Source organism: Panthera leo, chromosome E1, assembly GCF_018350215.1.
Source record: "Panthera leo isolate Ple1 chromosome E1, P.leo_Ple1_pat1.1, whole genome shotgun sequence".
NCBI classification, from domain to species: Eukaryota; Metazoa; Chordata; class Mammalia; order Carnivora; family Felidae; genus Panthera; species Panthera leo.
The window spans coordinates 20,270,259-20,283,110 of record NC_056692.1 but is presented as its reverse complement, the minus strand read 5'-3'; the positions used below and the strand labels follow the sequence as shown (position 1 = coordinate 20,283,110).

General features: G+C 59.9%; 2 protein-coding genes across 2 annotated transcripts in view; one reads left to right on the top strand and one right to left on the bottom strand.

Annotated features, from left to right (window-relative positions):
- The window catches only part of MYO1D (myosin ID), a 357,670-nt gene extending 353,431 nt beyond the window's left edge, over nucleotides 1–4,239 (top strand). The window contains exon 22 of the mRNA XM_042916054.1: nucleotides 3,526–4,239. Within this exon, the coding sequence (XP_042771988.1) occupies nucleotides 3,526–3,682 (157 nt within the window). The 3' untranslated portion in view covers nucleotides 3,683–4,239. The remainder of the gene's footprint in view (nucleotides 1–3,525) is intronic.
- A 3,051-nt stretch (nucleotides 4,240–7,290) lies between these two features.
- On the bottom strand, nucleotides 7,291–11,651 carry CDK5R1 (cyclin dependent kinase 5 regulatory subunit 1). The gene is made up of 2 exons (XM_042916055.1): nucleotides 11,551–11,651; nucleotides 7,291–11,236 (listed from the first exon to the last, which is right to left on the bottom strand). Exon 2 carries the CDS (start codon nucleotides 11,092–11,094, stop codon nucleotides 10,171–10,173), a length of 924 nt encoding a protein of 307 aa, XP_042771989.1. The 5' UTR covers nucleotides 11,095–11,236; nucleotides 11,551–11,651; the 3' UTR covers nucleotides 7,291–10,170.
- Between the last annotated feature and the right edge of the window lie 1,201 nt (nucleotides 11,652–12,852).

The window sequence follows — 12,852 nt, the reverse complement described above, 5'->3', positions numbered from 1 at the left end:
GCCATTTGCCGGCAGTGATGGCTTAGAACAGATGAAACAAGATGAAAGTCCCCGAATTCCAGAGTTTGCTGAGCCATTAAATCCTGTAACAGAAGATGGGGAGGAAAAAAACCCCTCCCCCTTGCAGCCAGCCTCCAACGGCAGCTGTCATTGGCTTGGCGTGCCATCAGGGGGAGATACCCTGCCCCCACCTATTAAATCTGCTCTCCTTTCTCTACAAAATGAAGAAGGTGTTCGAGCTTTATGAAGATCTCCGATGTGGGGAAGCTCCAGCAAGAGAGGTCAGATGACCCTTCCGGAATGTCCACTTCCTGTCTGCCGCTTGTACCCAGCTACTGTCCTGTCTCCAGCACAGGCACAAGCACCCCCTTGCTGGTCTTAAAACCATTTCAGTTGAGCTTGAAATGAGAAAAGAAAACATGGTTTGAAGGCCAGTTCTTAGGTTTCCTTTAGATCCATCCCCCCCCCTTTTTTTTTATTGTTGTAAAAGACACATAAATTTACCATTAGTCACATTCAGCACATCCACGGTGCTGTGCAACCATTACCACTGTCTAGTTCCAGAATATTCTTACCCTCCCAAAGCCTAGAAGCAGTCCCTATCTGCCCCACTCCTGTTTCTGTCTCTATGGATTTGGGAATTCTGTACATTTCTTGTAAGTGGGATTCTACACTACATGGCTTCTTTCACTTGTCATGTTTTCAAGGTTCATCCATGTTGTAGCCTGTGTCAGTACTTCCTGAATAACACTTCATCAAATGGATATACTTTGTCCCTTCATCAGTTGGTAGAGATTCGGATTGGTCCTGCCGTTTGTTTACTGTAAATAATGCTGTCATAAACATTCCTGTACATGTTGTGTGAACATCCGCTTTCGGTTCTTTCGGATAGATCTCCGGGAGTGGAAGGGATCGCCGGGTCACGTGGTAATAATTCCATGTGTGACTTACTGAGGAACCACGTCATCTTCCTTTGTCACCTGTCGATGGCCGTGTGTGGACGGCACCGGCAGATGATGGCTCAGCCCAGCTCTTGAGACCAGAAAGTTGGTTCTTCCTCCAGCCAACGTTGTTCTGTTCTAAAAGCATCACATGTAGGGGCGCTTGGGTGGCTCAGTCGGTTAAGTGTCTGACTCTTGTTTTTAGCTGAGGTCATGATCTTGCGGTTCACAGCTTCGGGCCCCGCACTGGGCTCTGCGCTGACAGTGGGGAGCCTGCTTTGGATTCTCTCTTCCTCTCTCTCTCTCTCTCTGCCCCTCCCCTTCTTTTGTTCTCTCTCTCGCAAAATAAATAAATACTTAAAAAGCATTACATGTAGCCCCTCACCCCCCTCTTCTGGGAAAACCCCTCAGCACCCCATGAAGATAGGCTGGGAATCAGGGCAGGGCCACTCAGCGCTATGCCAAGGGAAGGAGCAGGAGCACAGGCACAGACTGTCACTTAAGGCGACAGTACGGAATATTCCTTTGCTAAGTAGCAGGCCTCCCTTCTGGAGCACTACAAGGATCTCAACCAATCGTGCTCAGCACACGAGGCTGCAAGGAGCACCTGAGGTTGGCAGAGATGTGTTCCTGGGAGGAAGCAGCCGGCCGAGCAGAGGACATGAGCCCGCACGTCATGGTGGCCCTGTGAGCCCACGACGGCAGTGCAGCTACAAATGTACATGTCCCCCGACAGCACCTGGGGAGCGTCCCTGCGCACACAGTGCGGTGTGTGAGCCCCACAGGTCCTCCCTGCCCTCCAGGGGCTCTCATTCTAAAAGCGGAGACCAGTACCCCTGCTGGGACTGCTCCCCGATTGGGACACAGAAAGGCTAGGACAAAAACTCCCAGCCCCGCCCAGTGTGGGGAGAAGCAAATTGGAGGACTGGTTCTCTGCGGTTTTCTCTGTCCTGCAACCCTGCACCGAGGCCTCCGTTTTCAAGGCGAAGTCGGGCGTTGCTACCCTGTGACCCGTTCCACAGTAGCCATTTGGCCTCGTCCCTGCACCAAGACTGCAGAGCAGATACTGGAGACACCCAGAGCCCAAAAGAGGGAGGAAGAGTGAAGTCAGGGGAAGCTCTCTGCAGATACTGTACTCAGGGCACTGGGAAGGGTCTGGAGTCCGAAGGGCCCTATTGAAAGTAGCAATGTCCCAGTTGTACCAAGACAAGAACGTGGGGGTGGCTGGTGCGTCCCATCCCCCGCCTCAGTGTTTGGAATGTGGCCCTATTAGAGCCATTTCCCCAGGACTGAGTCCCCCAGGCGCATCTAGAACCTACTGTGTGCACACTGCTGTACCATGGGAGGAGAGGCACAGACACAGAAGGCGGGAGGCAGAGGCTGTCCCCAGCACTGCACTGAGGGAAGGCCAAAGGGGAGGCCTCTGCCAGGGTCAGAAGGGAGACATCCCCAGAGGACATGATTCCGGCCAGAGGCGCCCAGAGGCTGTGGCAGGGTGACAAGAGGGACACGGAGGCTGACTGAGCCCTGGTAGGTGCAGGCTCGGGGTCCCGGAGGCATCTCCAGCTGCGGGCAGAGCTGAGCGCAGGGGCTTGGCTTGCTCTGAGCCAGCCCGACAGCGGGACAAGGGTCTCAGGGCCCCATACCTCGACCCTGCACAGCAGCCCTGGCTCCCCCAGGAACCCAGCCGTGCCTGAGTCACTGCTTCTGGTGGACTCTATTTTTATGTCCAAGTCTGATTAAAAATAGCTAAGCCAAGGTTTTAGCTGCAGCCGGCAAGACATTAAGTATTAAGACACCTAATGCCCACAAGTGATAACCTCGGGTCTCTTCCTGATCCACTGTCTGCCCGTGGGACACACCCCGTGAGAGAGCAGGCCGGAAAGGGGCGGGAGGAAGCCTGAAACACCTCGGCTGCATCTGTCCTCCGCGGCGCAAGGGCAGGGGCCCGGGGGGCCTGCTGCACCAGACCAGCACCCACAGATGCCTCAGGCCTTCCTCTTAACCCCTTGCATCTCTCAGGCACAAAGCAGCTGAAGGGGCATGAGCCTGGGCGCCGGGGCTGAGCCAGCAGGAGTGAGCGGATGGACAGAAGGCGCCTCTCTCCGCTCGGCACAGCCGGGGCGGGACTCCTGGAAGCCATTCCTCTGGGCAGGGAGGGCGCGCGGACAAGAACCTCCAGTCACCCCCGGACGCGCCTCCCAGTTGCCACCAAAGACAACCAGTCGTCCCGAATCAGAACCCCACGCCCCTCCCGACAAGGCCCTCAGCCTGAGGCCAGAGCCTCGGCGGCCCCGGTGCCACCACGTTTCCCCGCTCTGGTCCAGCCCGACAGGCCAGGTGCTGCGGAGCCGGGCAGCAGGCCCCTGATGGCTGCTGGCTCTGGCCTGAGGCTGCAGCCCAGCCCCGGCCTTGGCCGCCCTTGCCCTCTCCGGGGGCACCACTTGGGACCGTGGCCCCAGAGCACCCGCGAGGCCCGCAGCAGCTCGGTGATCGGCCGGCCCCAGGGGTTGCCAGGGAAGCTCACCCCACTCCGGCTGCCTGCTAACTGCCCGTCTGGGCTTTCTCTTTTCGGTTCTTCCAGTGAGAAGCGCCATCTTCAAGTCAACGTCACCAACCCCGTGCAGTGCAGCCTGCACGGGAAGAAGTGCACGGTCTCCGTGGAGACGCGGCTCAACCAGCCAGAGCCCGACTTCACCAAGAACCGCTCGGGCTTCATCCTCAGCGTGCCCGGGAACTGACCGCTCACTGGGGAGGCCTCGCCAGGGTGCGGGGGCTGCGGAGCCGGGCAGCCCCCCCCCCTGCCGCTCCGCATCGCAGGCCCCCGTCTAATTGCTGACTGCCCGCTGTTGCCCGCTTCAAACCAGCTCGCAAGGGTCTGTGCTTGGAGCCCAGCCCTCTTCTGCCTCCTCCAAGGCTCCTCCCCTGAGGTCTCCTTGCTGCCTTTCTGCCTTTGGTCTCCATCCTCCTCTGCCCCGACTTTCCACGGTCCTCACTCCACAGACCCAAGACCCCGGTGCCCTGCCGCAGAGCCCTGGGCTCATACCCTCAGAGACAACTTGATGGTGCCTGGAGTCAGAGAAGCCTCTGCCCTCCCCGCGCCCCCTGGCCAGGTCAGGTCAGTGTGCCCTGACCCGCTGACCAGCGACCCGGCCTGCGAGGGGTGGACGCGATGTCCCCAACCAAAAACGTGCTCCCCTGGGGGACTGGCCGGGGATGGAGCCCTGCTCTCTCCGTGAGTCCAGCTTGCCACCCCTCTTTCCCCCAGGGTGACCACAGCCCCCCCACCCCCCACCCCGCCCCCGGGACCTCGCTCAGGTCTCCTCGGTGGAGCCCCTCCCCCAGCAGTCAGCCAAAGCCACCAGGTGAGCAGGTTCACCTGCAGGGCCGGCCCCTCAGCCCAGGAGCTGGCAGCTGGCAGTCCAGCCGGGTGCCCCGGGGCCCAAGGCCACCTCTCCGAGAGGGAGCAGGTGCTCCAAAGGCCAGCTTCCTTTACCACACGGCCTGGGCCCGTGGTGGTTGCACACAGACACTGTGCGGCTTGCAGGGCTGCTCATCCGGTACTGCGTCTGTGGTGCCCACACTCCTGTCAGAACACCAATAAGAAAACGGAGTCACGGGAGCCAGGGAGTGAGTGCTTGGGGGGGGGCTGGGGGCGGGAGTTGGGATGTTTTCCCCTTCCCACACCTCTGTTTCCTACTTACTTGGAGAATGAGGACCGGGGCCAGAGGGGCGGAGTGACAGAAACAGAGTTGGGGGGCCCTGGCACTGCAGGCCAGGCCAGGATGCCCACCCTGCCCTGCATACACCCCCCCGCCGCAGCTGGGGCCCGGGCTGGGCACACAGACCTCGCGGGAGAGGGCCACCGTCTTGCCGGTCCGTGCCCGGCCGAAAGCACGGGCGCCTCACATGCCTTCCTGAGACCGCCCTGCTCCTGAGCCTCAGCTGAGGACTCCGCCCCGAGCCTCTGGGCAGCCCAGGCCTCCAGGCCAGGAGCCTTAAAAGGAGGGACTTGGGACACGCCATGTGGGGAGGGCGCTGAGGGTGAGCCCATGGCTCAGGAGGAGACCGGCAGGGTGTCAAAGGGACATGCTGCTGTTTTCTTCACTTTCTGCCACAGACGCTGCCCGCACCCTACCCCCACCCGCTTCCCCCCGCCAACCCCGCCACGCTCCCGACCTGCCACATTCATGCTGCAAAACACACCAAGTGCCTGAGCACAGCGTCCTGTGCCTGACATGGTCACCTGGCTGACCCCCAGGTGGCCCCAGCAGCCTGCTCTCATGCACACACGCCCCCAGCCCCGACTTCCCAGGGTCTGTAAACATCCGCACCCTGTGCGGTTTGCAACAAAAAGTCCTCTTGGCATCCTGTCCTCCGACACCCATTCTCATTCTCGAAGCCTGGTCAGCTGCCTGCACAGCACAGAGGTGCCATCAGCCTGGTTTAGCAACAGAGTTTTGCCAATCACCTTGACACTAGTTGAACCATCCTAACTGGAACGGCGCCTCTCCTTTCCACTGACTTCCCCACACCTGTTGCTTTACGCTAGATATGTGCACAGGTATGTTTTAGACACACCGAAATGGAACATGCCAATGAGGGTTTCTCTGAAGCTGGAGTCCTTCCTCCTGCCTTCCAGGGCCGCCTGTGGCTCCCCGGCCCAGCGCAGGGGCCTCCCGCCGAGGGCCGGTCGACAAGCACTTTCTCGTGATGTCCTATCCCAGCACGTGGGAGGAAAGAACGACCAGGAACTGAGGGTGTGGTCTCAGTCATGCTTCCTGGGTGCCCAGGGAGAGCCCGAGGACACAGTGATTGTATGCAATGAAGTGTTTCTCTTGATCTAATTAAATGCAGTTTTATGGTTTGCTGCGTTTATTCCTATTTTCCATTAAATTAACTTTATTTCTAGAGCATATTTTGATTTACCGTCAAGAGCAATAAAGCATTAAATCTTATTTTTAAAGGTGTCCTGCTTATCTGTAATTGAGAACTATACCTACAATTGTGACATTTCAGCTGGTAAAAAGCTGTTATCCCAGGGGATGGGAGGGAGCATGAGGCACAAATAAGGTAAAATGGAGGGGAATTTACTGGAGGCTTCTGAACAAAAATATTAAACAGCGAGAAGAAAGCTGTGGGAAGGCCAGGAGGCGGCGGAGTTCAATGGAAGCATTTTGTTCCACCATTTTGAGGCCCGTGCGCTAGGCTCGAAGTTCACCTGGCTCACGGTGACTGAAGTCCAAGCGCGTACGTGAAGGAAGGGCTCCCGATGCCCACAGCGGCCGGCTGGGGACCATGGAGGTGGCAGGAGAATGAGCCAGAGGCATCGGGACCTCTCAGGACAGAGTGGGGGCAGGGGCTGCAGGTGAGCTAGGTGCAGAGATGGCAGAGCATCCCCACACCCAGAAGCCAGCCGGTCACCATCATGGGGCAGGGGGGGGAGATGGGGGGGGGGGGGGGGAGAAGCACGTGCAGCCCAGCTTCTGTGACTCAGACCAAGGGAGACGCCCTGAGAAAAGTCCGTGGCCTCGATCACAAAGCTGACAGCTCTCAAGGTACAAGCTGGGTGGAAATGCCTTCCTAGTGTCCAGGGGCACCTCCGGACCACGGGGTGCGGGTCCTGGGGAGGCTGGAGTCCATGCTGCCCTAGGCCCTGAAGCTTAGGCGGGTGGCAGGAGTGGGCACAGAGCAGTGGCCATGTAGCCAGTAGGGGCCCCACCCTTGCCACAATCATGGGCCATGGTGGCTGCTGATCTGGGAGCCCCAGGGCTGGATTGGTCACTCTTGGAAACCTGCACAGAACTAAACTGGCAGGGCCGAGCCACGCGGACACCCCTCCACACGCGCTGGCCAGAGAGGAAGCATCCCGGCATCCCGGCGACAGGCGCTGAGCAGAGCCTGGCCCGGGACATGTGGGAGCAGCAGCCTCAGAGCCAAGCCCCACAAATGGGGTCTTGGGTCTGGTGCCCCTTCGGGAGCCTTAGCCAGCCCCTCCCCAGGCATGTCCCCAGGACATGCCTAGGCCTGCTCCTCCCCGCCCCCCAACCCCCTGGCTGCAGGGCCCTGTCACCCAGCTCTGCAGAGCCAAGGGAGCCTCTGAGGAGCAACTCCTGCCCCCAATGCCCGACTAAGCCAGAGTTGACTTCACCTGTGCTTCTCTCTTAATCACCTTAACTTTGAACACACTGGTTAAGCCCTTGCCCTGAGCCCTGACCTCCCTCCTCTCCCCCCCCCCCCAACCCATAACACAAATCCAATTACGTTTGGAGCGGAGGAATCATTTCTACTAGCCCCCCCCACCACCACCCCCGCTCGTGAATAGCATGCCCACAAAAAGAGGCCTATGTAATGGATGGTCAGTGCATTTTATTTAATCAGCACAGTACAAAAATAAATAAAAATAAGGGAAGGGGAATTAAATTACAGCCAAACTGAGCTTCATGACCTTGTCAGATTATAAACCACACATACTTACAAACACACTACACACACACATACAGGATGAGACAAATATAAATTAATGTTAACAATACCCACGGTTTGGTCAAAGAGGAACTACAGAACAAATTGCACTAAGAACATACACCGCACGCGTAATTAGCAGTTTCAAATATACAGCTATGAATAATTCCGAGTGGGAAAAAAATGGCACATTTTCTTTTCATTGCAAGTTTAACAACTTTGGAACAAAACTAGATTCTAATAATGTATGGAAAGAATATATCAACCCTTCAGGTTTACAAGAAAAAGAGGAAAACCAAATCCTGAACTATTATTCCTGTGACTTGTTCTGTCGACGGGTGTAATGCTCACAGCCATCTGTTCTAAGATTATTTTTCTTAAGACACAAAATGCTCCTGGTTTGCATGCACAATATCACTGTAAAAGCAACAATTAAAGAATAAAGGGTTTTGTTTTTTTTTTCCGTAGGTTAGTTTTTTTTTTCTTTTTTTTTTTTTTTTTTTAATCGTTGTTCTAAAAGTAGTCTTCATAGCAGCATGTCAAATGGGTTCACTGCCTGCACGCTCAAGTACATGGGTTCCTTCACACGATCCTGACCGGCGCAAGGGCAGGGAGGAGAAACGTGGCAGGCTTCACACTGGGGGGGGTGGGGGTGGGGGTGGGGGGTGGCGCAGACCAGAGACTTATTTCCTTAAGTCCCCGACCACTCCTGAAATTTGCACCTCCTCCAAGAAATAAAAAAATAAATACGGAGAAATAGAAGGAAACGCACAAAACCGGAATCCTGGGGATGCAACTTAACTGCACAGTTTCAGGCCAAGTTCAGCCGCCCAACGAGTGGACTACGGACACGCGCCCCCTCCTCTTGAGCCCCAGCACTCGAACCTCCCTTTTCCAAGCCGCCAGGGCCTGCCGCCCCCGAGGGCCTCCTACCTCAGGTCGCACGTGGCGGCGGGATCTGAACCGTGCGACAGCTCCGCCCGGGCAGCGGCCAGTCTGCCCCAGCAGTGCGGACAGCCGCAGGTTCCTTCCAGCTCCACGGCAGGTTATCTGGCAGGCCCCGGGAGGGCTCCGTGGGCCTTAAGGCGCAGCCGAGCAAATGCCCTCCCAGCACGGGGCAGGCCCTCCTCCTCTGGTCTGGGAACCGAACGCTCCTCTTAAACCGGGGCCTCAGTTTCACAGCTTTCTCTTGTTAAGCGTCAATTTCAGTAGTGTTTGTGCCGAAACCAGCAGCCACCTGGAACCTAATCCTGTGTCAAAGGACCCTCTGCCTTCCCCCGGCCCCCCCATGCCAGCGCTCCCCGGGGGCGGGAGGGGGGGGGAAGGGGGGGGACTGGGACTGGAAGAGAGAAGTCTCCAGAGCGGCTTCACGTTGCTCTTTGTTCCCCAAAGCCGGAGTGCCGGGCCATGGAGGAAGACTGGCTCCCTTCTCCCGCTCCTCTCCCAAGTCCCAAGCCACCAAATCTGGGAGAATCAGAAAGGAAACTGATTAAGCACACATTGCGTGTTCTCACAGCCGCTAGGGTGAGGCGGAAACCCCAAGCAGCAGCTGCAAATGATCAGGCGCAGAATCAGCAGGCTTCGGAAGCAAGCAGGAGCGTTACTCCCGTCTTGGAATTGTCTCCAAGATCCAGTGGTCTCATCGGGCCTTGCAGGGCAAGGCTCGTCTTCAGAAGAAACTGAACTGTTTGGAAACAGCTTTAAATGAACAGGAGTGGGGAAGGGGGTGGGGGTTGCAATCACTACCACATCACCCTGAACCCTGACATCACCCCGATCCCTGACATCACCCCCTCACCCCAGCTCTGTGGACCAAAATGTCACATGTACCGGCAAGAGGCCTTAGCCCTTAGATGGGCACTGGCTGGTCTCAGGCACGACTCCCCCACCCGCCCGGAAGGCAGGCTGTTGGTAATGGGCACCTGCAGCTGCCCTGGCCTCCGCCACAAGGTGAGTAAGCTGCATTAGTCAAATGAAAAATTCCCCCAGGAAAGGAACTGTCCCTAGCTCCACCCCACTCCTTTAGCTAGGACCCCAAATCAAAGAACTTCATGAGTCAAACCAGCTCATTGACCAACACCACCAACATGGCTGGGAGCAGGGGACAAGGGGTGGCCAGGGGGCAAATTCTGGGTCTTCACTAAAGGAAAGCCCTTCTCCCTAAAAAAGAAAAAAGAGCAAACCAGGGTCGTGTGCGGCCAAACGACAGGACGCAATCTTTGTACCAGGCCGGCTTCTCCATGATTGAAGAGTGGTCCCCAGGTGGCGGGCATCCGGCCTTCACAACCCCACTCGTGGCTCGGTCAGGGCGGCGAGCTCCACAAGCCTCTGGGAGAATGGACGACCCAAAACAGGAGCCAGAAAAGGACCTCCAACCGGAAATGCCAACTGCTCCCTGGGCCAACTGGCCAGAGGCCCCCCCCCGCTCCGGCTCCCATGCCAGACGCAGCGGGCAGCCTCACCTGCCCTGGTCCAGCAAGGGCACAGGTGGCAGAGGCAGGTCAGTCCTTTGAATTCCCCAAAGTTGAGAGGTCGGTGGCCCGGGTGGCTCTGGATACATCTTCTGGGTTTTGCACAAGGTTCGGGAGTTCAAAAGCGCCCAGAGTTCTCAGCAGGGCTGAAGAAAACCCCAAGGAGAGAAGGTGGGAAGGGACAGGCCCTCGGTGGCTTTGCTAGACACATACTGTACACAAAATCTGATTTGCTTAATAATAAATTTTTAAAAATGAATTGAATCCTTGAGCCAGGATGCGGGCTACAGGGCTCACCGATCGAGCCCGAGGAGGAGCCGCTTCTTGTCCTCCTGACCGCTCTCATTCTTCAGGTCGGAGAACACCTGTGTGAAGTAGTGTGGGTCGGCGTTGATCTGCAGCATCTTGGAGCTCATGAGGTTGATGACGGAGAGGCAGCGGTCCCAAAAGGCCTCCTTGCAGCTCTCCACCAGGAAGGGCTTGAGCGGGTAGGAGATCTCGTTGCCCATGTAGGAGTAGGAGAGGTACAGGCAGGTCAGCAGGATGGCCTGGAGCTCGTGGTCCGAGCCCACCTCGGAGGAGATGACGTCCCTGCAGAGCATGTAGAGGAAGACCACGTTGGCCGGCGTGATGAAGCCCTGGTCCTGCCAGCCCTGCAGAAGCAGCGAGCGGTCCACGCTGCGCAGCCAGAGCACAGGGTCCGTGGGGGACAGGTGCTTCAGGCGGTAGCACCGGCGGCAGAGAAACTCGCCCAGGCAACGCAGCAGCTCGCTGGTGGACGCCTGGACGATGACACGTTTGGGCGTCCCTGCGGAGGTGAGAGCAGGATGCGGGGCCTTCTTGACCGAGGAGGAGACCCCGGTCTGGGAGCCCGAGAGCTGGCTGGCAGGGGGTGCGGGCGGCTGGGCCGGTGGGGGCTGGGCGAACGTGGACAGGTTGGCGCACGACAGCGACTTCTTCAGGTTCTCATTGTTGAGGTGCGTGATGTTGTTCTGGTAGCTGCTGTTCGGCTGCACCTTCTTGGAGTTCTTCTTCTTGGCCGACACGGCCACGATCCTCTTCCAAGGCAGCACGGAGATGATGGAGTGCCGCTTCAGGTTCTTGTCCTTGGCGTTCTTGCTGTTCTGCACGGCCGTGTAGTGGCCCACCGTGGCCGCGCCATCCTCAAACAGCGTGGCCTTCCGGTAGCTGGGGGACAGGGACAGCACCGTGCCCATGGTGCCGCTGCGCGCCGGGCGGGGGCCCGCGCCCCTGTGCGCCCAGCCTGCCGGCCGGAGGGAGAAGACAGCTCAGCGAGCCCGCGGCGGCCCCGGGCAGGAGGCGGGGGCGCTCCCGGGGGCGCGTGCTGCCCCTTCGGATCTGCGTGGAAAACAAGATGGTTCTCAGCACCAGGCGGGGCTCGGCGCCGCGCTCCTCCACCCCGGCCCAGGCGGCCCCCGCGGACTTGGCCCCGGCCCCGCGCCCCTGCGCCCCCGCGCCGCAGCCCGGCCGCCTCCACTGCGGCACCCCCCGCCCGCCTGCCGCGGCCGCTGCGGTCCGGACGGCGGCGGGAGGGGCCCATGCGCCGGCGGGAGGCGCCCGGGGACCCCCGCCTCGACACCGCACGCGGCCTCGACCCCGACCCCGGCCCCGGCTCCTCGGGGGCAGCGGGCGGCCGCGGGGCGCAGGCTTACCCGGCAGGCGGCGGCTCCTGCGCTCCGCGCCCTCCCTCTGCAATGCGCGCCGCGGCTCGGGCCCGCGGTCCCCGCGCTCGGCGCGGCTCGGCGGGGCTCGCGCTCGGCGGCGGCGGCGGCGGCGGCGGCTCCGGAGCTTCTGTCCAAGGTTCTGCAGACGCCGCGGCCCCGCCCCCCGCCGGCCGCCTTCGCCGCCGCCGCGCTCCCGTTCCCGCCCCGACGCGCACCTCCGCGGCCTCCTTGTCGGGGGCGCGCGCGCGCGCGGCCCACGCGCCGGGCTGGCCTGCTCTGGCCGGGGAGCCCGGGGCCGCCGCGGTCCTCAGCGACAGCCGGGCGCGGTGCGGACAGGGACGCGGCCGCGATCCCGAGCGCCTCTACTCGCCGCGCCCCTTGGAGGACCCGGACTCGGGCGGTGGCGGCGGGTACTCGCGGCGCCAGCCCCGCCCCGCCCCTGGGGCCGCCCCTCCCGCACCGCTCGCCGCCCGCTCTGCGCCGCCGCGCCAGCAGCAGCCCGGCCGCGTGAGAGTCCCAGGCGCCCCGCGCAGCCGAGCTCGGGGCCGGGCCGGGGGTGGGAGGGGGAGCGCCGGGGGCGGGGCCGAGAGCCGAACCCGCCCGCCGCCCCGCCCAGACACGTGCTGCCTTTGTTCCCGCCGCGGCGCCCGCAGCCGCGGGCCGCGGGGGCGCTCTCGGCCGCGTCCCCGCCCTGGCGACGCGCGGCCCGCCCGGACTGAGGTTGCCGCCCGAGAAGCCATCCACAGAGGCTGGCCGGGACTCCGAGATCCCTTTTCCATTAACATCCTCGCCACCCGGGAAAGATGCTGGGGCGCCGGGGGAGGAGAAGCCTTTGCTGAAGCCACTCGCATCCCGATGGGCTGTCCCATCGACTTTCGTGCCTCCCCCTCCGGGTCCTCTGTTCCCGCACTCCAGGTAAATGCCCCGGGCCTAGAGGTAAATAGAAATCCAGGCCAAAGAGGCGTAGGCGTTCCGGGTTGGTCCGCAAATACCGCCTGGCTTTCCCACACCAATAGGGCTCTGAGAGCCCCTGGGTCGTCAGCTGCCCCAGAGACGGGCCAGTCCTTCACAGATGTGACCTCGACGTTTCCACTGGCCCTCTTACCAGTTCTAGTAAAGCTGAAGCAACCGTTTTTCCAACCAGCCTCTGATCCTCTGATTTAACTAGTTTTCATGCAAAACATGTATCATTTGAAGATCTGGCACCAGTAAAATTGTAAAATTCCGACTCGACTAAGAACAATTCCTCTCACAGACAAGAATTCAGATCCTTCACAAGAATCATTCATT